Source organism: Sparus aurata, chromosome 3, assembly GCF_900880675.1.
Source record: "Sparus aurata chromosome 3, fSpaAur1.1, whole genome shotgun sequence".
NCBI classification, from domain to species: Eukaryota; Metazoa; Chordata; class Actinopteri; order Spariformes; family Sparidae; genus Sparus; species Sparus aurata.
Genome location: NC_044189.1, coordinates 504,093 through 525,982, shown reverse-complemented (window position 1 = coordinate 525,982; position 21,890 = coordinate 504,093). Strand labels below are relative to the sequence as shown.

The 21,890-nt window shown below is 43.1% G+C and overlaps 1 protein-coding gene and 1 long non-coding RNA gene across 2 annotated transcripts in view; one reads left to right on the top strand and one right to left on the bottom strand.

Annotated features, from left to right (window-relative positions):
* Nucleotides 1-16,879, top strand: part of LOC115579045 (major histocompatibility complex class I-related gene protein-like) — a 38,444-nt gene extending 21,565 nt beyond the window's left edge. Inside the window, exons 4-6 of the mRNA XM_030412501.1 lie at nt 12,637-12,939; nt 16,147-16,242; nt 16,550-16,879. Coding sequence (XP_030268361.1) covers nt 12,637-12,939; nt 16,147-16,242; nt 16,550-16,599 — 449 coding nt within the window. The 3' untranslated portion in view covers nt 16,600-16,879. The remainder of the gene's footprint in view (nt 1-12,636; nt 12,940-16,146; nt 16,243-16,549) is intronic.
* Nucleotides 2,957-21,313, bottom strand: LOC115579047 (uncharacterized). The gene is made up of 2 exons (XR_003983582.1): nt 21,230-21,313; nt 2,957-3,101 (listed from the first exon to the last, which is right to left on the bottom strand). It is a non-coding gene; the product is annotated as an uncharacterized LOC115579047 (long non-coding RNA).
* Between the last annotated feature and the right edge of the window lie 577 nt (nt 21,314-21,890).

Genomic DNA, 21,890 nt, shown 5'->3' with positions numbered 1-21,890 from the left:
GCAGTTTTTCTAGCTCTGTGCAGCATAGTTTCCGTTCATAGCCTTTTGCCCTCTCCTCCTCGTGAGTGATTTTCCTTTGTAAAGTTTCATAATTATTGTTATTGAGATCAGTGTAGATTTGGCCTTTTGCCCCTTCCTCCCTCGGGAGCGATCTTCTGTTTATTGTTTTGTGCCCTGTGCATCTTTTGTTAGTTACCTGTTACTCGTCTGTTTAGACGAGTCTAGAATTATACCTGTTGTGTTATCACTCCGTCTGAAGAGAGCACAAAGAAATTAAGAAATAAAGCTTGCATTAATCGTTCTCAATCTGCGTCTGAGTCCTCATCCTTGCCAAGTCATAACAGAAACACTTTCTAATCCTTCCAATCCCCATCTCTAATAGACACAAGAGAAGGTGAACTCAAAGTAGAAGCAGGTTAAGCAGGTTTTTAGAAAGACAGAGAGATAGCAAATGTCAACAGGTTGTAGTTGTTTCTTAAAGGCGTGTCAGTGCAGGATAAATGGACTAACAGTGTGTTTGTCCTTACAGCTCCTGACAACAGCTCTGAGCTCTCTGAGAGACTGAATGAAAACACTTGATTTACAAACATAATCTGGATGACTTCAAATGAGACGGCAAAACTATAAATTCTGTGACATGAACTATTCACACCTCCAGGTGAACAACATGGACATAATAAGATGGAGAGCCATATTGTTTCCAACTTACTTCCAGAATTTTAAAGAAAATCCTTGCAAAAGTTACTAGTAAGCTTTGTGTTAATGCCCTGAGAAATCTCACGTCTTTCAATATAACAATCACAAGACATGGGGAAAATAGTGGAAGTCAACATAAAAAAAGTAATTTTTGAGATTATGAGGAAGTAGTTCTTAAAAATCTTAATCTTCATCAGGATTGTGTACATGTGGTTTTATAAGAGATCAAACAAGATAATCCTTTATTGAGAGAAACATAGTTGATTGTTGAGTCTCATTCCCAGGTCATCAAATACCAGAGCTTTGGGTCGGGCAGCTGTGAAACTCTCAGCCTCTATTTCATACATGTCTTTGCTGCCATCTAACGGCTGTTTAGTGGTATTATATACAGTATTACAAACAGGGCTGTGACACTTGTATTGTGGAGCCTGATTCCCTTTCAAGTGGATAAAATAAGTATCTCTCACACACACATACTTTCAGGAATCCAGGTTTGACTGGTTCTGTCCAAACTGAAACCTTTGTAGAATATATGTGCTCTGTGGTATTTCTGTCTACTTTGGTTCAGTTGAAGTCGAGGAGCTGCTGAATGATTTCAGTGGCATCTCTGTGCAAAGGATCATTGTTATCATGGTGTTATCTACTGTCTGATGTACAATAAGTTATAGGTGGTGATACAAATGTACATGGGGACACATTCTCTGAGATCTTAACTATCCACTGAGACCAAGATCATGTAAATTCACCTGATAGTTGTGGAGCTATTTTTGTGTATGTCTGTGTAGACAAGCCACACCTACCAGCACCATATTTACTTCACCATATGTTTAAAAAATAAATACGTTAATACTTTACCCTTTTAGAGTAACTTTTTAAAAAAGAAAAAATTCTTCTCTGTTGACTTTTTGTAAATGCTGAAACAATTGAATCTCGGAATTATTTTGCACTGTCCCATTGTTCTTGTTCTTCTGCTTTTGAATAACAAAAGAAAAATGTCATTGAGTGTGTCCGGTTCATCTTGAGAGATGTGGAAGTTCTGACATGGAACTGCTTTCGAATGGTGGTGAAATCTATGAATAGGGACACCGAGCAGACTATGGCTCTGATGCTCCCTCAATCGACAGACAAATATAAAAAGAGGTGGGAAACTTTGTTTATTTTGATTTTCACAGTTGTGAAAGATATTGTATGGCAGAGGTACCCACTAGCATTCTTTTACAGCAAATGGTTGTACGTGAACTGTAGCACCTGTAAAGAAACCTGAAGAACATGGTCACTCAATTCAAAGGGATATACTCCCGTCCAACCCAACGGATGGCTGGGCGTCCAACTGTCTAACTGTTTAAATCTCCAGATTGTTATTGATGTATACTTTTTTTTCACAGCGAATGCTAGTTGGGTGAACTGGAGTGAGGTATCTGGGCATACACATTTTGAGTTATGATTGACACAGTGACAGCTTGCTTCTGCTTCTAGGAGTTAATAAATGTGGCCAGTGTGGGGTCTACATGTCCAGGGGCCCCCGGAGCCATTAATCAGCTCTGTGTGTGTGTTAAAGGTTAGCTAGAGGACAAGGCCCCTACAGGGTACTGAAACTGAGTTCAGCTCTCACTCCAGAGGTTCGGAGCTGACTTAACATATACATGTCCATACAAGTACAGAGAGACTAACTTAAGGCTGTAAGCTCTAAATCTCTCATCAGCAGAGTTAGGTAATGTACAGAAGATGAGTGCTTCCAGATGGAATGGAGGCAGATCAACTCCTTACTCGCCTATTGGATAGATGGACCCTCAATCCACCAAGTGACTAATTAGATGAAAGAGGTAGGTGTTGGCGAAGGGCCTCTAAAAAGGCCCACACAGGCAGAGAAAGTGGGGTGGTTACTTTTAGAAGTCCTAGATCGAAGGTTCGAGAGGATTTATGGTAGAGCAGAGAGCAAAACTTTGTCATACGTTTGGGAACACTGGGTGTGGCCACACTGGGTCAGACGTAGGCTTGAGATCTGTTTCTATAAAGATTAAACTGTCATTCCACCCAGCCTTGCCTCCACAGAATTCTTTTATCGCCAAACTGCACGCCGACACCTTTGAGGAAGACAGCCCAGAAAAAGGAGCACCCAGAGAAAAACCCGTACAGAAACCCAGAGAACATGGTCGCTCCACTCAGGTGACAGTTATAACCACTGAGTCGTAGTTATCAGCTGCGACAGCATCGTCAGAGGCACTGTCCTCCACTCGTCAGGTTTTGAAGAGCTTGGTGAATCTTTTCCACAAGGATCTAAAACTACTGGTTCTTCTCACCGGCTGTGTCTCTGATTGAAGGACATGTATCGTTGTGTTCTCGTCTTCAGCGACTCTCTGCTCCTCCTCTGCTATCAGAGCTCTAAGTCTCATCACCAGACTCTCCTTCAACAAAATTATCGACTCATCAAACCTCTCAAGTTTTTTCAGGTTTGCAGTCAAGGTTCTGCTCTCACTCACCATGGCCTGTAATTCCGACGATGTCTTTCAGGTGGACACATTCAGCTTTGAGCTCTGCAGTCTCCTGGTTGTCTGAGGTGAAGCAGTCCGTCATAGCAGCTGAATGTGCTCTTGAGCTGTAAACCCATGTTGGATTGAGCCATCAACTCCAGTCTGAGTTTATCCTTGTTCTCCTGAATCAGTTGTTCAAGCTGTTGGACTTTTTCAAGAAGTTTCTTTTCCCTGTGAATCAAATTCTCTCTCTCTCAGTATGACGACACTCTATAACATATTTGAATGTCTGGTCTGATCTTCCTAATTTTCCCTGTAAATCGTGCAACTCGTCCACTCTTGTGTCTTCCAGCTGCTCCTCTTGGCTGCTGCTAGCTTGGCTCAGCCCCTTGTTGCTCTCGTGGCTCCTCATGTCTCTGAGTTTGTTAGAAATAGTCATTTAAAATGTTCACAGCTATAACCACCGAGTACTGCTTAGTGTTGGAACATTCTAGAACATTTCAGAACATCAAAGAACAACAGGTGGCATCAAAGAACATCAAAGAACATCAAAGGACACTCCATTCTAAAGTTTAAATCTTAATGTTTTTTTTTAAAAACAGAAACAGATTTTGTTACGATACTATTAATCCTGAAATCTGTATTTTCACCTAATCTGAAGACTTTTGAAGACTTGCTGACTCTCGCAATGAGCCCTGTAAAGTGTGCCAATAATCGTCATCTCTGGATACTATTTGAATACCAACAGCAAATGTGCACATCATTTGGGTAGAAGTGACTTTTTGGATTTTTTTTTTTTTTTAATACAACATTGTGAGGCAAATAATGTCAAAAGCTCTGAGCTGACCGGTGATGGTTCACAGAGGTACCCTAAGAGAAAATTATTCTCTCTAAATTATCAATATCACCTGTTTCTGTGTGATTGCTGACTGGTGCTCATCCTTCACTAACATCTACAGGGTAATTGCACTATAATTCTATAGAAAGAGTCCTTCTGACCTGTTGATAACTGGCTCATTGAATAAAAACAGCTGGAATGTACTGATGTTGCTGAACAGGGTGTAACACTTGTGCCGAGTCAAATCAGGTCAACTATAACTATTCTTAGTCCCAAACAATACAGAAATGACTTTGACATATTTTTTACATTGAATATATATTTAAGAGACCCATGGGAATTAATAAGATATCATTACATCATGCAGAGATTATTAGATGGTCTTAAGAATCAATTACCAAAAAGTGTCTCAAGTCAGCTGATTCTACCATCACACAGTTTAACCACAAAACTCAGGTGTGACCTGTGAATGAGCTTCACTTGACATGAGCTTCTCTAAAACATGATTAGTGTGAAACTGAGGAGTCTCTAAAATATTGACAGTTTGATGTTTTCAGGATGTGTAAAGTTCAAAGTTATAAATGTATGGTTAATTGATGAGGGTGATTTATAGATAATTCACTTTTAAAAGACACCAGCATGAATGCAAGTCTCACCATCAGGTGTCGCTCACTTGAACTCAAAGACAGGCTCAGACAAAACAAATTCTTTCAGTCTGACCCAATCTCTAACTCACATCTGTAACTCGCCATTGTTAAATGAAAAACAAAGTGAGTGAGTTCACTGGAAATGCTGATTCCCGGGCTCTGTGATTGGCTTAAGATAATAAGATATGTGAGGGTTGTTGATGAGGAGTCGATCTCTTTGAGGCAGTTTGGACTGTTTTTGTTCTCAGGACAGAAACTCTTTCACTTCCTTCTGCCAGGATAAACAACAGTAAACAGCTGATCCAGCTCGGTCCTTCACTCACTCGCCTTCGTCAAATCAAGATGAGAACGTTATTGTTGCTGCTTCTCTTCTGTCACGTTTCATCACCAGGTAAGATCACATTTTAAATCTTTGAACTCTTTGAACTTAACACTCCGATTAGCTCTTTTACACCAAGATAATTTCAGTTTTGTTCAACTTGATCAGATTGTTTTAACTGAATCACACTGACTTCATCATATTTCTGAGTGGTGATGATGAGTGTGTGTTCATACTGAATGGAGGCTGTTTGTTCTGCACATTACACTTAAAACTTTTGCATTTTGATCCTTCGCAGCATACACACATACTTCATATCATATTTATATATTTCATTTAGCATCTATTCTGTCCTCAGTGTGTGTATGTGTGTGTGTGTGTGTGTGTGTGTGTGTGTGTGTGTGTGTGTGTACACAAATTGACAGATAGCAAACAAGCTCCAAGAGAAAGTCAGAAGCTGGAGTAAAGTTGAATGGTCTTTACTGTTGTCTTCATTCTCATGACACAATTTTGTAAAACTGAAATGATACAGAAAAATATAGCATTAAATACTGAATGGTTACTCGAATAACATAATATATTCACAGAGATGACAATGTAAATAGCTGTACATAACTTGTAAATAATGTAGTGCACCATTAATTTAACATTAGTGAGTTACATGCAAATAACTAAACAATTACGTTACGTATCAAAATGCACTACATCAACACCTGTGCAAAAACAGAATTGACTGAAAATGTGAATATAACTCACAAGCGATCCTTTTCCTAGGCACAAACAGTGGGAGGAAATGACGATGATAGCTGGGGTTACAAGCTGGCTGCATGGCATGTAGAAGTTAAAGCCTTTTCTTGATCAGACTCTCTACACTATGACCTGGCAGCGTCATGTGACCTAATCCACCTATCACAACAAAGACTTGACTTAAACAGGAAAATAATGAATTTCCCTTAAACGCCAGTAGGGGGAGACAACGGGAATACAGGCAAAGCTCACACAGAAGATGACAGCATCATATTTACACCTTCAAAGCCAACACAAACAGTTTGATGAGTCTCCACAACCAAAGTGGAGGTACAATATGTAACATGTTATAGCCTGTTTAACTTTTTACTGTTCTGCATCTTAGTTGTAAAGTGGCTGTGAGCCTCAACGCTCATGCTCGCTCGCTCGGTAGGAAGGAAGGAAGGCAGTAGGCATTTCTAGCGAGTAAATTGTGCGTTTATTTGGGGGCACGGACAGACAAAAGTAAAATCAAAGTAAAACATCATACATCCTACATCATACCGACCAAATTTTGTAAAAACCGGTGTAGCCGTTCAAGAGATATAAACTTCCCATATTTTTAGCGCCCGCTAGTGGCCAAACTTCGCCAAAATCCCTTCCCAGTCTCAAGACAACAAAGGATCTCAAATTTGGTGTTAATAGCATTTAGTTTGACTGAGATATCAAACAGTTTACATTTTTATAGCTAGCTACAGAAATGTGTTCGTTAATAATTTGCACATTTTTTGACCAAGCAAAGTTCTTTTGATAACTTTAGATCAGGTCCAGCTGAGGAGCGTATGAGCCAAGCCAAGTTTCACGCAGATGGGACAAAATCCCAAGGAGGAGTTTGAAAAAGTAGGTTTTGCATATGTGGCAATTTAGCGAACTAAATGTGCAGCAGAAGTGGGCGTGTCCTATGTCAGAAAACCCAGCTCTATTCAGGGAACATATGGATATAAGGTTTGCAAATGTGTTATTTGAAATGTGGAAGTTACAGGCAAAATGCGATTGCATCCATTTTAGCGCCACCTAGTGGAGTACATGTGCAATTTTTGGTATGGAAGAACTGTCACCTATTCTATATCTACCATATACGTTTCAAGGCTCTCAGCATAATAGTTTGGCTGAAATGAATGTTTGTTGTTTATGTTGTAATAAGCCACGCCCACATCTAGCAGTCATGACCACCTTCAAGACATGGCCTCAGGATTGGCCCTACATCATACCGACCAAATTTCGTAAAAATCGGCGTAGCTGTTCAAGAGATATAAACTTCCCATATTTTTAGCAGCCCCTAGTTGCCAAAATTTGCCAAATTCGGCTCATCCCTTCCCAGTGTCATGGCAACCAGGATCTCAAATTTGGTGTTCACAGCATTTAGTTTGACAGAGATATCAAACAGTTTGCATTTTTATAGCTGGCTACAGAAATTTGTTCGTGAATAATTTGCGCATTTTTTGACCGAGTAAAAATCTTTTGATAACTTCAGATCAGGTCCAGCTGAAGAGTGTACGTGCCAAGTTTCACGCAGATCGGACAAAATCCCAAGGAGGAGTTTGAAAAAGAAGGTTTTCCAGTTTTTGCGATTTTTAGAATTCAGCTCCATTCAGGGAATCTGAGGATACAAGGTTTTTGAATGTGCCTCCAAATTGCACCGCCCTTGCTTGCACGGTTTAGCCTGCAGCACCACTTTTAGCCGGAGAAAAATAAAAATCTTTGCACCGCTGGTCCGCATACGCATTTCCTCGGCCCCTCGGGCTTGGCCCCCTAAAAATCTTTACAATTACAATAGGGTTCTTAGCACCGCTGGTCCTAGGAAATGCGCATGCTTGCATACGCGTTCCCTCGGCCCCTCGGGCTTTGCCCCCCTAATGAACAGCCGTCCGTCTGACAGCTGAGGGTTGGAGTCAGTGCTGTCCCTGGGGCCCATCTCTGCACTGGTCCTGTCCCCGGACCCAGCCTACTGCAAGAGACCAGGGGCCTCATTTATAAACTGCAGTTGAATATATTAATATCCTATATCATATAGACCATTTAGTTTCATCTCCTTTTTTAATGCGTAACGCATAAACCACGTTGTAACTGTGTTTTGTTGCCATACAAATAAAGACTATGATTATCTTGTATTGTTAGTCTGAAGGACTGTTAGCCAATCAGATTATTCTCACACGTGTAGCAGATAGTACCTAATAGATGGGTATATAAAGGCATGTATTCACAATGCGTTATGGCACACAATGGCTGCTTTGGCACTGTTGGAGGATGTGGCAAACAGAAGGATACGGAGGGAGCAGGACTTCAGAGACCAGCAAGATCTGAGTGGCTGATGGGCCCAGCGTTAGAGAGGAGCACCCGCAGAAACCACGCCGTGCCAGTCGCGCTTCAAGTGCTCACAACACTCGGGTTTGAACCGGCACATTCCAGAGGGAGTTGGCTGACAGGTCAGGGATATCCCAGCCAACCTTTAGTCTTATTATGCCAGACGTGTTAAGAGGTATAATTGGTTTGTCGCATCCATCCATCCATTTTCGTCCGCTTATCCGGGGCCGGGTCACGGGGGCAGCTGCCTGAGCAGGGACACCCAGACTTCCCTCTCCCCGGACACTTCCTCCAGCTCTTCCGGGAGGATCCCAAGGCGTTCCCAGGCCAGCTGGGTGACATAGTCACACCAGCGTGTCCTGGGTCTTCCTTGGGGTCACCTCCCGGTGGGACATGCCAGGAACACCTCCCAAGGGAGGCGTCCCGGGGGCATCCGAAACAGATGCTCGAGCCACCTCAGCTGGCTCCTCTCAATGTGGAGGAGCAGCAGCTCTACTCCGAGCTCCTCCCGGGTGAAAGGGCTTCTCACCATATCTTTAAGGGAGCGCCCTGCCACCCTGCGGAGGAAACTCATGTCAGTCGCTTGTATCCAGGATCTTATTCTTTCGGTCATGACCCAAAGTTCATGGCCATAGGTGAGGGTAGGAACGTAGGTTGACCGGTAAATCGAGAGCTTCGCCTTTCGACTCAGCTCTCAGACCAATACAGCAACCGCATTACTGCGGCCGCTGCACCAATCCGCCTGTCAATCTCCCGCTCCATCCTTCCCTCACTCGTGAACAAGACCCCAAGATATTTAAACTCCTCCACTTGAGGCAGGAACTCTCCCCCAACCTGGAGGGAGCAAGCCACCTTTTTCCAGTGGAGAACCATGGCCTCGGATTTGGAGTTGCTGATTCTCATCCCAGCCGCTTCACACTCGGCTGCAAACCACCCCAGGACATGCTGGAGGTCCTGGCTCGAAGGAGCAAACAGGACCACATCACAGGGCAGCCCTGCCGGAGTCCAACATGCACTGGGAACAGGTCTGACTTACTGCCGGCAATGCGAACCAAGCTCCTGCTCCGGTCGTGCAGGGACCGTACAGCCCCTAACAGAGGGCCTCCGACCCCGCACTCCTGGAGCACCTCCCACAGAATGCCACGAGGGACAAGGTCGAATGCTTTCTCCAAGTCCACAAAACACATGTGGACTGGTTGGGCAAACTCCCATGAACCCTCGAGCACCCTGCAGAGGGTATAGAGCTGGTCCAGTGTTCCGCGGCCCGGACGAAAACCACATTGTTCCTCCTGAATCTGAGGTTCGACTATCGGCCGAATTCTCCTCTCCAGTACCCTGGAATAGACTTTCCTGGGGAGGCTGAGGAGTGTGATCCCCCGATAGTTGGAACACACCTCCGGTCCCCCTTTTTGAAGGGGGACCGGAGGGGGACCACCACCCCGGTCTGCCAGTCCAGAGGCACTGTCCCCGACTGCCACGCGATGCTGCAGAGACTTGTCAACCAAGACAGCCCCACAACATTTGTTTGGTTTGTCGCAGCTGTACATAGTTTCCTTATATGGTGGGTGAACAGGCAAATAAAAATGCGCAATTTGCAGCAATATCCGGTTTTCCAAATGTAATCAGTGCCACTAACTGCACTCATGTTGCTATAAGAGCACCGAGTGAGAATGAATTGGGCCGACACCAGTGTCCCCCTCCACCCCATCACCAGGCAAGGCAAGTTTATTTGTATAGCACAATTCAGACACAAGGCAACTCAAAGTGCTTTACAGGCACACACAAATTACATTAAAAGACATAAAATTTTAATTTAAAAGACATTAAAAATGGCATTTAAAAAAATTTAAGATTGCATTAAAAAAAACAGTAAAACCATTAAGAAACAAACATCAAAACAAGTAGGTTAAAATAGAAGAGCTTTAAAAGAAACAAGACTGTAGAGTCAGAGTCATAATGCAGTTCAAAGACTTGAATTGCTTCAGTTAAAAGCAGTGGCAAAAAGAAATGTTTTAAGTCTTGATTTAAAAGAGCTGAGTGTTGGAGCAGACCTGCAATTTTCAGGGAGTTTGTTCCAAACATGTGGTGCATAGTAACTGAAAGCTGCTTCTCCATGTTTATTTCTGACTCTGGGGACTGAAAGCAGACCAGTACCTGATGATCTCAGAGTTCTGGATGGTTCATAATGCGGCAGCAGATCAGAAATGTATTTTGGCCTGAAACCATTCAATGCTTTATAAACCAACAACAGGATTTTGAAATCTATTCTGTGATAGACAGGAGGCCAGTGTAAAGATCTAAGAACTGGAGTGATGTGATCTACTTTTTTGGTTCTTGTAAGGACTCGAGCAGCAGCGTTCTGAATCAGCTGCAACTGTCTGATGGAGTTTATAGGGAGTCTTGTAAGGACACCATTACAGTAGTCGAGTCTGCTGAAGATACAATTTTCTCCAAACCCTGCCGAGACATATTTCCTCTTATCCTGGATATATTCTTATATTCTGACTTTGTAACTGTCTTAATATGGCTGCTGAAATTCATGTCTGAGTCCATAATTACACCGAGGTTTCTGGCTTGGTCTGTAGTTTTCAACATAACAGACTGAAGCTGAGCAGAGACTTTAAGTCGTTCTTCCTTGGATGAGGGATTCCCTGATGATCCCCGCCAGTTGTTCATCCAGCGGGGTGAGCTCCGGTTGGCCCGTTCCCCCACAAGTGGCACAGATGCTCTGCCTGTGTGACGCCAGGCGCTTTTTTGCTTCCACTTTTATGTCTGATCACTTTTTTTTCACTTCGGCCACACTCCGACCTTCTGAGGCAACAGCATTTACATTACATTGACCCAACACTGTGTCCACCAAATAATACAGCCTTCCTCTTCTCCACCTCCACGACAAGAACTTCCACCTTACACTGGGTGAAATTGCGCTTCCTCGCCTTTCTCTCTCCTTTCGGCATGCTTTCAGTCCTGAATGAATATTAATTAAGGCGCGTTTCTCTGAATATTCATAGGCGACTATGGGCGTGGTATGACCTGCACACAGGTGCGCCACATTTATAGTGGATTGTAATTTATAAAGGGAAATCGGCGTAGGACGTGCGTGCGCACTGTGTTATGAATCATTATATTTTGTGCTTACGCACTCTGTGTTTCGTGTGTATGCAACCTTTTGACGTCAATCCTACGCATAGTTTTGTAAATGAGGCCCCTGAACCAGGTTACAAACAGGCTTATATAGCTGACTGATTCTACCTGATGCTGTCCAGCTGTCCCTCTCCTCCAGCAGATGGTGCCTTCACCACACCCCACTGCCACAGTGACCCAGGGCCTCAAGATACCAATCAGTTCAAACTCTAACATCATTTTACACATAACCTGAAATAGAGATTCATGTAAAGTAAACCATCATATCAGTTTGTCTTCAGTGGTTCAGCAACTACCTGTCATTCATCATGTCAACATTAATCAGCTGCTAGTTAGACTTGTTGCTGAAGCTGATAAATACAAACTAATGATAATAATATGATTCGTGAACACAGACAGCTTAAAACAGCAGTCATCACACAATGTAAAATGTTATTAAAGTGAAGCTCTCACCAAAATGAAACCTAGGCCAACCAACATGAAACTCGTGTTCATGTGTAGAGACCCTGGTGGTACTACGAGCAAAGTTTCATATTGTGTCGAGCCTTCTTAGTGTTTTGAAAATAGAGATTTTGATGCTATTGTAAAAGTGCCCCATGCACTCCCACTGAAAATGAGTTTGACTTGAAAACGAAAATATGGTAAATCTTAAAAGTGCCTCTTTCGTCATAAATTTACTTTTACACAAAGGTTTGACTCATATACATTCACAAGAAAAGCCTAGGTTGCATTTTTGCGAGAGTTTCGCTTTAAGATCATCTTTCCACTCAATGTTTCATCTGTGAATCAGTGTTAATTACAGTCTCTGTCTCTGTCTCAGATGTCCATGTTGTACAGATGATGGGAGGCTGTGAGTGGGATGATGAGACTGGAGAGGTCAAAGGTTTCGCTCAGATTGGTTATGATGGAGAAGACTTCATGAAATTGGATGCAAATACATTTACTTGGGTCGCTCTAAGGCCTGAGGCTTTCCCTGCGGAACTATTATTGGACGCCAATAAAGAATTAGGGATACAAATTAAGATTGTTTTGACTCAGATTTTTCCTGAGCAGCTGAAGAAGTATGTGAAGTATGGGAGGAGCGTTCTGCAGAGAACAGGTAAAGTCACCTGACCTGATGTAGTTTATTAGACACAGTGATCTTCATATAGGTTGCTCAGACTGAACTGTCATTGTATTATTAATCCAACCTGTCTGACATCAGCTTTTTTGTAGTGCTTACATTTGTTTTAGTCCTGACCAATCACAGGCATCTTTGGGTGACATCACTCATCATCAAAGCTTAGACTGTCGTGTCACAGTTAGTTTAAGGAAAGTGATTTTACAGTTTCAGTGTTTCACAATAGAAATAGTTCCACTGAACATTGACACTGTGATTGGCGACCTGACTGTGAATCATAAGAACAGAATATCTCTCTCTTTACTCTCCAGAGCTTCCCTCATTGTCTCTTCTCCAGAAGACTCCCTCCTCTCCAGTCAGCTGCCTCGCTACAGGTTTTTACCCTCACAGAGCCTCACTCGTCTGGAGGAAAGATGGAGAGGAGCTTCATGAGGAGGTGGACCACGGAGAGATTCTCCCCAACCACGATGGAACCTTCCAGATGAGTGTTGACCTGAACCTTTCATCAGTCACACCTGAAGACTGGACGAGGTACGACTGTGTGTTTCAGCTCTTTGGTGTGAAGGAGGACATCATCATCAAACTGGACAAAGCAGTGATCAGAACCAATGAAGGTAAGAGTGAGATCAGAGGGTGCTGAAGGGGAGTGCATGGGAACAACAACAAAAACAATAATAATTAAAACTGCGAGCAGTGATGAACGGGCCCTCGCAGTCGGCGCGCATGTCGGGGCATGCTGCCGTCCAAACGCGCTGCAGCTTAAGCCCCATTGCTTGATCATTGTTCACGGAGGCGGCAACTGCCTGTGTTTGGGACAGTGCACGCGGGGGGTGAATATCAGCCTCTTCTCCCAACGTGTGTTTGTAACGTGGTGGGTTGCCCCTGCCAGTATTTAACGCTTTCAGGTGAAGTCAGAACAACTTCCTGCAATCCACAGAAATCCAAATGGACTACAGGTAAATGATTTCTAAAATATTTAGTAATCAGGTATGTTTTGACAATCAATTCTGCAGTGTTATGTTGTATGAAGTGTTACGGCCTTCTCTTTGTCTTTGTCTGGAATTCAGGCATGGACACCTGTGTTTTTGCAGGGAATAGATTGGAAATGGGACAGAGAAGGAGGGGTTGTGGCTTGCAGTAAACTTCCTCCGCCCTAAATTCCAACCCGGGTCCACTGCGTATGTGGCATGCACTCTAACCACTCGACTACCGGCGCAGCTAAGACAATGCCTTCTGTTGTCACTGTGAAGGCAGGAAGGCAGCGCATCATAGGGGAGGATGGAAGTGGAATGCCACAGATTTAGATAGGTAGTGGAGTGCAGTCAGATGTGATTCTTCCTTTTGGAAAGGGACAGCGGTCAAGTGACCAGGTTTGACGAGCGTCCTGCAGTAGCGGTGTTTAACCAAAGAACTCACTCAGTTGTTTCATATCGCAGGGGAAGCCACTTCGTTCATCGCGGAAAAGTTGGGCAGAATCACAAGTACACACATCTTGTTGTGTGCCACATTGACAGGGCAGACACAACACGCAAATGGCATTCTTAGCAAATTGGCTTATTTGAAAATTGTGTGCTGTGGCTTACTACCACTGACTTATCCATTATGTGGCTCAACCCATTACCCTTCAAATATGCCCTGTTGTAATGTGCAATTTAGACAAAACTACCTGCAAATGCCATGTACATCTGACTATGTTTGTCATCACTGCACATAAACGAGTGTAGAATAATGCTTCACTTGCCTTCTTTCAAAAATTTATTTATGGCTGTCTATCAGTGTCAAGCTTTTGATCTAAGTTCTGCTTTGTTTGCTAGTTTTTATTCCAAGGAGTGCATGCTGCCACATTTTGAAGTTTCAATAAAATCTGACAAATATGAGGCTGACTTACTGGAATTGAATGGAATTATTCAGAGGTTATTCAGATAGGATACATGTGACTTGAAAGACAACAATGCCATCTAGTGGCGACTTGTATCACTTACACCATAAATTCATGTGCTTCTAATCAAAATTGACCACTTCCTGTTGGACTAAGAGTGTGGGTGTAAATGAGTCATTTGTGCGTCTTGTCATAATACACATGCATGCCAAATTTCATTCATGTACATGCATGTAGGACCCCCAAATTGACTGAGATAAAACTTACTTCATGTTTCCAGTGGGTGGCGCTATGGATATGACACAGTATTGATGCACAGATCTATTCATGGCGACTCCCTCTAGATTACCTCTAGATTTGGCCGAGATAGGAATTAGTATGAAGGAGTTATCAGGACTTGATGCTTCATGACGAAGGATTTTAATGGCGGGCACCGCCCCGGCCAGCAGGTATGACGTAGGATAAAGATTTTCCTAGCGTGTCTTGGCATGGTCTGAGGAGTATACTTACTGACTGTGAAGTCTGTGGTGTCCAATCTGCAGGAGGAAGACGTGAAAATATAATGCATGGCAATATTTCATAAAGGCCGCCAAATTCAAAATGGCCGACTTTGAATGACTATCTAGATGTGTTCAGGGCGAGACAATGCCCCATCTTTTGTGGAGATGGGGCATTGTATGTGGAAGTTAAAAGGGCTTGATGCTTGACCGCAAAGGGGAAAAATGGCGTCCGCCATCACACCCACCAGGTTTGACACAGCTGAATGATTTCCATAACTTTTGTTCTTCAAGGCATGAAAGAGACAATTGAGTTAATGTGAAGACTGTGGTGTTTAAGCTCTATGACAAGATAATTTTCAAAGTTGGCATGAATTTGTCAAAAATGCCGCCACACATCAAAATAACTGACTTCCTGTTGGAGTGAGAGTTTGCATCCAATGGGTTTTTTGTGCGTCTGGTCATGATGAATGTGCGTACCAATTTTCGTCCTTCTATGTACAAGTAGGAGGCGGGACATCACAATAGGGGGCGCTACAGAGCCCACAGGTCACGGCCACGCCCCATGACAACACAGATCTCATCAGGGCGACTCCCTCTGCATTCCTGAGAGATTTGGCCGAGATAGGACATTGTATGAAGAAGTTATGAGGACACAATGCTTTACGGCGAAGGATTTGAATTGACCGCTCCACTGTGGCCAGCAGGTATGACGTATGATAAAGATTTCCATAACTTTTCATCTTCAAGGTCAGAGGATGCTGCTGAGTGACTTTGAAGTCGGTGATGTTACATCTGTAGGAGGAGATAATTTAAGTACGAAGTGGCAGCCAAAAGCAAAATGGCAGACTAAGTATTGATGCTGAGATTTGTTCGGGGAGACAGCCTCTACAGTTACGAGCAGTTTGGTGTGGATAGGAAATTGTATGTTGAAGTTATAAAGCGTCGATGCTTGACGGCGTGAGGAAAAAATGGTTTCCACCGCCCCGCCCACTAAAGTTTGGCGCAGCTGAATGATATCCATAACTTTTGTTCCTTAAGGCATGAAGAAAATAATTGAGTTAATTTGAAGACTGTTGTGTTTAAGCTCTAGGACAAGATAATTTTCAAAGTAGGCATGAATTGGACAAAAACGCCGCCACACATCAAAATGGCTGACTTCCTGTTGGAGTGACAGTATGGTGCTCTCAGACTTTTTTGTGCGTCTGCTCATGATGAATCTGCGTACCGAATTTTGTTCGTCTACGCGCATGTGGAAGGCAGGGAAGAACATTAGGGGGCGCTACAGAGCCTGCAGGTCACGACCACGCCCAGTGACAATGCAGGATTGCAATTTTCACCGGATGTAACATATATTCCAAATTTCGTGAGTTTTTGGGTATGTTCAGGCATCCAAAACTTGGAGAAGAAAATTTCTCCTAATAAACTATTATTATATTTGACAGGGAAGTCTGTGACCATCCTCATCACTGCTGCAGTGGTTGTTCCTGTTCTCATTCTCATCTGTGCTGCTGGATTCATCATTTACAAGAAGAAGAAAGGTGAGAGAGAAAAAGAAAAGATTTCAGTAAAAACAGATACTCAGTCTGAGTGAGTAGAAGAGAGGAATAAAGTGACTAAAGATAATCTGGCATTCACAATTGTGTCTGAAATTATTTGTCTTTTGATTTCAGCCTCCATCTTGTAAGTAAAACTTACTTTGGTTCGATTTCAGCTGATCTGACTCACACTTCATGTTTTAGATTAAAACATGTTTCACATTATTGTGCAGATTAACCTTTTCAACACTGTTTCCTGTATTCATTGTTTATAAAAGTTCAATACAGGATGTTTGTTTCTGACCTGCAGCTCCTGACAACAGCACAGAGCTCTCTGAGCAGCTGAATCCAGAGACCTGAATGACAAACACACTCAGTGACTCTCCTGGTGACACTTTATTTAGCTTTGATGAACTGAAAGACAGTAAAGGAGCAAAAAGATGGATTCTTGCTATATAAGTTATGTTATATAAAGAGGACTGATTGAAAATTCCCATAGACTTTTTGTGGAGGGAACCAGGGCAATCCTAACTTCAGGTTTAGCCTCCAAAAACATGTTATTGCTGCACCACTCTATAGATGGAGAATATGGAGTTTGGTCTTTCATGGAGCCAGTGTGTCTCTCGTATGAGCAGTGAGCAGAGTGGGAGGTAAGGGGGTAGCAGGGGGTCATGCTATACGGAATTGAGGTTATTTCTGAGCAAGTGACTCTGGAGTTTTGTGGAAGATGGTGAGTGGCTATGCTGTCCTGACATTGATTGGGAGTTTGTTGCACCACTGAGGCGCCAGAGCAGAGAAGAGTCGTGACTTCGCTGAGCGACCTTTGTTTGCTCTCAGCGATGGTGGTATCAGCCGGCCCTCTGATGTAGTGGAGCAAAGGGCTCGCGCTTGGGTGTGTGTTATGACCAGTGTTTTTAGGTACATGGGTGCAATTCCAGTGTCAGCCTTGAAGTCCAGTACCATCGTCTTGAGTCAAATATGGGCTGCAACAGGAAGCTAGTGGAGGGCACAGAGGAGGGGGGTCTCATGGGAGAATTTGGGTAAATTGGAAACAAGGCACGCTGCAGCGTTCTGGATACGGTGCAATGGTTTTGTCACAGAGGCAGAGTGAGAGTGACTTGCAGTAGTCCAGGTGGTAGATGCCAAGCGCTTGACCAGGAGTTACGTTGCGTCCTTTTATGAGTAAAGACCAGATCCTGCGGATGCTGTAGAGGGCAAATCTGCATGATCGCTACAGCAGTGATGTTGGGGGTGCAGGATAGTCCCTCGTCGAGGATTATGCCCAGATTCCTTGCAGTTGATGAAGACGATACTGTGATTCCTCGACACTGACTGACAGGTCCATGTAAGGGCAGTCTTTCCCCAGGATGAAGAGGAGTTCAGTTTTACTAAGGTTGAGTTCAAGGTGATGCGCAGCTGTCCAAGTGGAGATGTCAGACATTCCGGGATGCGCATTGCAGCGTGGGTGTTGGAGGAGGATGGGGGAAAAGAGAGGTACAGTTGGGTGTCATCTGCATAACAGTGGTAAGAGAATCCATGTGATGTGATTGCAGAGCCTAGTTATCTAGTGTATAATGGAAACAGAAGTGGTCCTAGTACTGGACTTTGAGGGACACCAGTTTCCAGAAAGCAGAGTTTGGACAAGGAGCCATTCCATGTGCCCTGAAAGGTGCGATTTGTCAAGTATGATTGAACCAGGTTAGAGCAGAGTCAGCGATGCCAAGTTCAGCCAGAGTGGAGAGGAGGATTTGGTGGTTGACTGTGTCAAACGCAGAAGATAAGTCGAGAAGGATGAGGACGGACGAGCGAGACGAGGGTCTGGTGGCAGCGAGTGAATCAGTCACTGTGAGGAGGACCGTCTCAGTGGAGTGAGTGGTCCTGAAGCCTGACTGATTGATGGAGGTCGTTTTGAGAAAGATAGCAGGACAGTTGGTTGTAGACGGTGCATTCAAGGGTTTTAGAAAGGAATGAAAGGAATGTTTGGGAGGTTAGCTGAATATAGGGTGGGTTTGTTTGGGAGTGGCTTTACTGTGGCTGTCTTGCAAGAAGCTGGAATAAGGTCTGAAGTGAGGGAGGAGTTAATCAGGGTGGTGAGGAACAGCAAGATGTCTTGGAGAAGAGAGGAGGGAGATATATATCGACAAATGTATGACTATGAACTTATGAGACCAAAGATGTAAATTCCTTTACACTGATGAACATGAATGAATGTTAAACTCAAATGTGTTGTTTTTTGTTTTGGTGCTGATGTTTGTCTTTTCAATAAAATCCTCACATTTTAACAAGTTTGGTCCTCATACTCATTTGTGACGACACTTCAATATATTACCTGAACATTCAGTATTCTCACAGAGGATTTGAATGAGGAGATTGATATCAATGTGAACTCTGAGCAGAGTTAGCTCCCAGACAAGGTTAGCTTAGCTTAGCTTAGCATGAACACTGAAGTTAGAGATTCAACAGAGAGCCAGTATCTCTGTTAAAGGAGCATTCTGACAACTAAACAGCTGACTGACTGATGTCCTGTAACACTTCACCTGTGAGGAGGTCATAAGATACGTTTAGAAAGAAAGAGAAACAAACTGAAACTGAGAGACTCGGAGTGAGATACATGTTGAAACATGTTTATTCACAGTAGTGATTTGAGCTGACGGTTAACACAAATTAAATATACAAGCAACATACAACAATAATAGAAATGACTTAAACACAGAGGAACCCTGAGAGAAAATGATTAAATGTTACTATATAATACTCTAAATAATCAATATCACCTGTTTCTGTGTGATTCCTGGCTGTTTGCTGCTCATCCTTCACTAACATCTACATGGTAATACTTAGAAATCTGTCTGCTTCATCTTAATCAATGTTAATTGATATTGTTAATTGGTATCAGCAAGTTACATGATTGACAGCAACCAAGCAACCCAAAACCTGTAGCCTGTTCCTGATAGGTGCATGGAAATATGTGATGTCACATGTTTTTCCCCCATTAGAGCTCTGCCCACTTCAAACATGCAGCACGTGATTCTGGAGAAACATAGTTGATTGTTGAGTCTCATTCCCAGGTCATCAAATACCAGAGCTTTGGGTCGGGCAGCTGTGAAACTCTCAGCCTCTATTTCATACATGTCTTTGCTGCCATCTAACGGCTGTTTAGTGGTATTATATACAGTATTACAAACAGGGCTGTGACACTTGTATTGTGGAGCCTGATTCCCTTTCAAGTGGATGAAATAAATATCTCACACACACTGGGTACTTTAAGGAATCCAGGTTTGACTGGTTCTGTCCAAACTGAAACCTTTGTAGAATATATGTGCTCTGTGGTATTTCTGTCTACTTTGGTTCAGTTGAAGTCGAGGAGCTGCTGAATGATTTCTGTGCAAAAATCATTGTAATCATGGTTTTATCTACTGTCTGATGTAGAATAAGTTATAGGTGGTGATACAAATGTACAAATGTCCGCGACACATTCTCTGAGATCTTAACTATCCACTGAGACCAAGATCATGTAAATCCACCTGATAGTTGTAGAGCTATTTTTGTGTATGTCTGTGTAGACAAGCCACATCTACCAGCGCCATATTTGATTCACAGTATGTTTAAAAAATAAATAAGTTTACAATTTAAATTTTTAGAATAACTGCAAGAATTTAAAGGGACAGTGTGTAATATATCAAGTATTTAGTGCCATCTAGCTGTGAGGTTCTACATTGCAACACTCCTTTGCTCACCCCTCCCGTTCTGAAGATGTTGGAGACGTTCCGGAAGCTACAGTGGCCCTGACGGACAAGAAACTCATTTTCAAAATATGGACTCTTTCCCAACAGTGTCGAGTATTTCTACTGATTCAAGTTATGAGGTAAGATATTTACCCTCGTTTTCTGAATTCGCCGGTCACGTAGCCTTTTTTTTTCTCTTTTTCTCTTTTTTGGTGGCGAGGATTCCTTCTCCTGTGGTGTGGCATAAGTGTGGTCTTCCATTTATAAAACAAAAATCACAGGCTTTCAAATTTTCCGGGGCAGTGAGGAGCGCTTTCGCTGAGCTCCCTCTCAGTTCCGCAGTCAAGCTAGCTCTGAGCGAAAACGCGCTTAGCCTTACTACTTAGTACCACATAGTGTTTTGTGTCCCTCTCGGCAGTCCATAGTTTTTTTAAAACCAGAAAAACATGGCGGCCTCCATAGAGCTTGCCTGTGCTATGTATATTCAGATAGGTAATTCTTCACTCAGGAGGATAAGTCAGATTGTTGGCAGAGGTAATTGTACACCAATGAGGACTTACTTATGAACGAAGACGTTGATTTGAGTTAATAAATTACTTTAGTCTTCAAGCACTGTCCCTTTAAAGGATATATTTTTTCCTCTCTGTTGACGTTTTGTAAAATCTGATTGGATGAAGGAGAGAGTTGGTCGTCCTAAAATTAGCAAGATGTTGTTCCGTAAAGAGCGGAATTGGCACCATGTTTTTGCTCCATCTACAGGAGTAGTTGAAGGTGGAGTCAGCATTGAGGAAGGGAATGGTTGGTGGCGGAGCCAGAAATTGGAAGATCAAGGATGGACGTTGCTTCTTGTTATATATTTATGTATTCTTTTACAGCGAATGCTAGTAGGTGAACTGGAGCAGGCAGAGAAAACTCGTACAGAAACCCAGAGAACATGGTCGCTCCACTCAGGTGACAGTTATAACCACTGAGTCGTAGTTATCAGCTGTGACAGCATCATCAGAGGCACTGTCCTCCACTCGTCAGGTTTTGAAGAGCTTGGTGAATATTTTCCACAATGATCTCAAACTACTGGTTCTTCTCACCGGCTGTGTCTCTGATTGAAGGACATGTATCGTTGTGTTCTCGTCTTCAGCGACTCTCTGCTCCTCCTCCGCTATCAGAACTCTAAGTCTCATCAACAGACTCTCCTTCAACTAAATCATCGACTCATCAAATCTCTCAAGTTTTTTCAGGTTTGCAGTCAGGGTTCTGCTCTCGCTCACCATGGCCTGTAATTCCTCCTCAATCGTCTCATCGTCGTCCTTGACGATGTCTTTCAGGTGGACACATTCAGCTTTGAGCTCTGCAGTCTCTTGGTTGTCTGAGTCATAGAGGTGAAGCAGTCCGTCACAGCAGCTGAACGTGTTCACAGATTTTCACGTTACATATATTTTATCAGGATCATGACCCAGTTAGGCTTTTAACACTGTACATTTTTACAATGTAGAACAAGTAGTAAAAATGTACAGTGTTAAAAGCCTAACTGGGTCATGTTCTCTCTCCACGAAGAGAAGAGAGTAATCCTGTCTGTCTGTCTGTCTAATGAGTGTGCTTGCAGCGGCAGGGCATTATAATTCATTACTTGTGTTGTTGTTGTTGTTGTTGTGAATGTACGGCAGGCTGTAGCCAACGCTATAGAGCACAATTCATTACATATGAGAAACGTTTCAAGAGCGACAGGCTTGCCTCCAAGCAGCACAGCACAAGGGAATGCGGAAGATGTAGCTGGTGCTGGAGCCAGGTCAAGTTAACCAATAGAAACTCTTCTCTCATCCACCGGCATAGGCCCCGCCCATCAAGTGCAGTTGAATTAGCAAGCAAAACTTGCCAAGAGGACTGATTTGCAAGCAAAACTTTGTGACTCATAAGCAAAGAGGACTGATT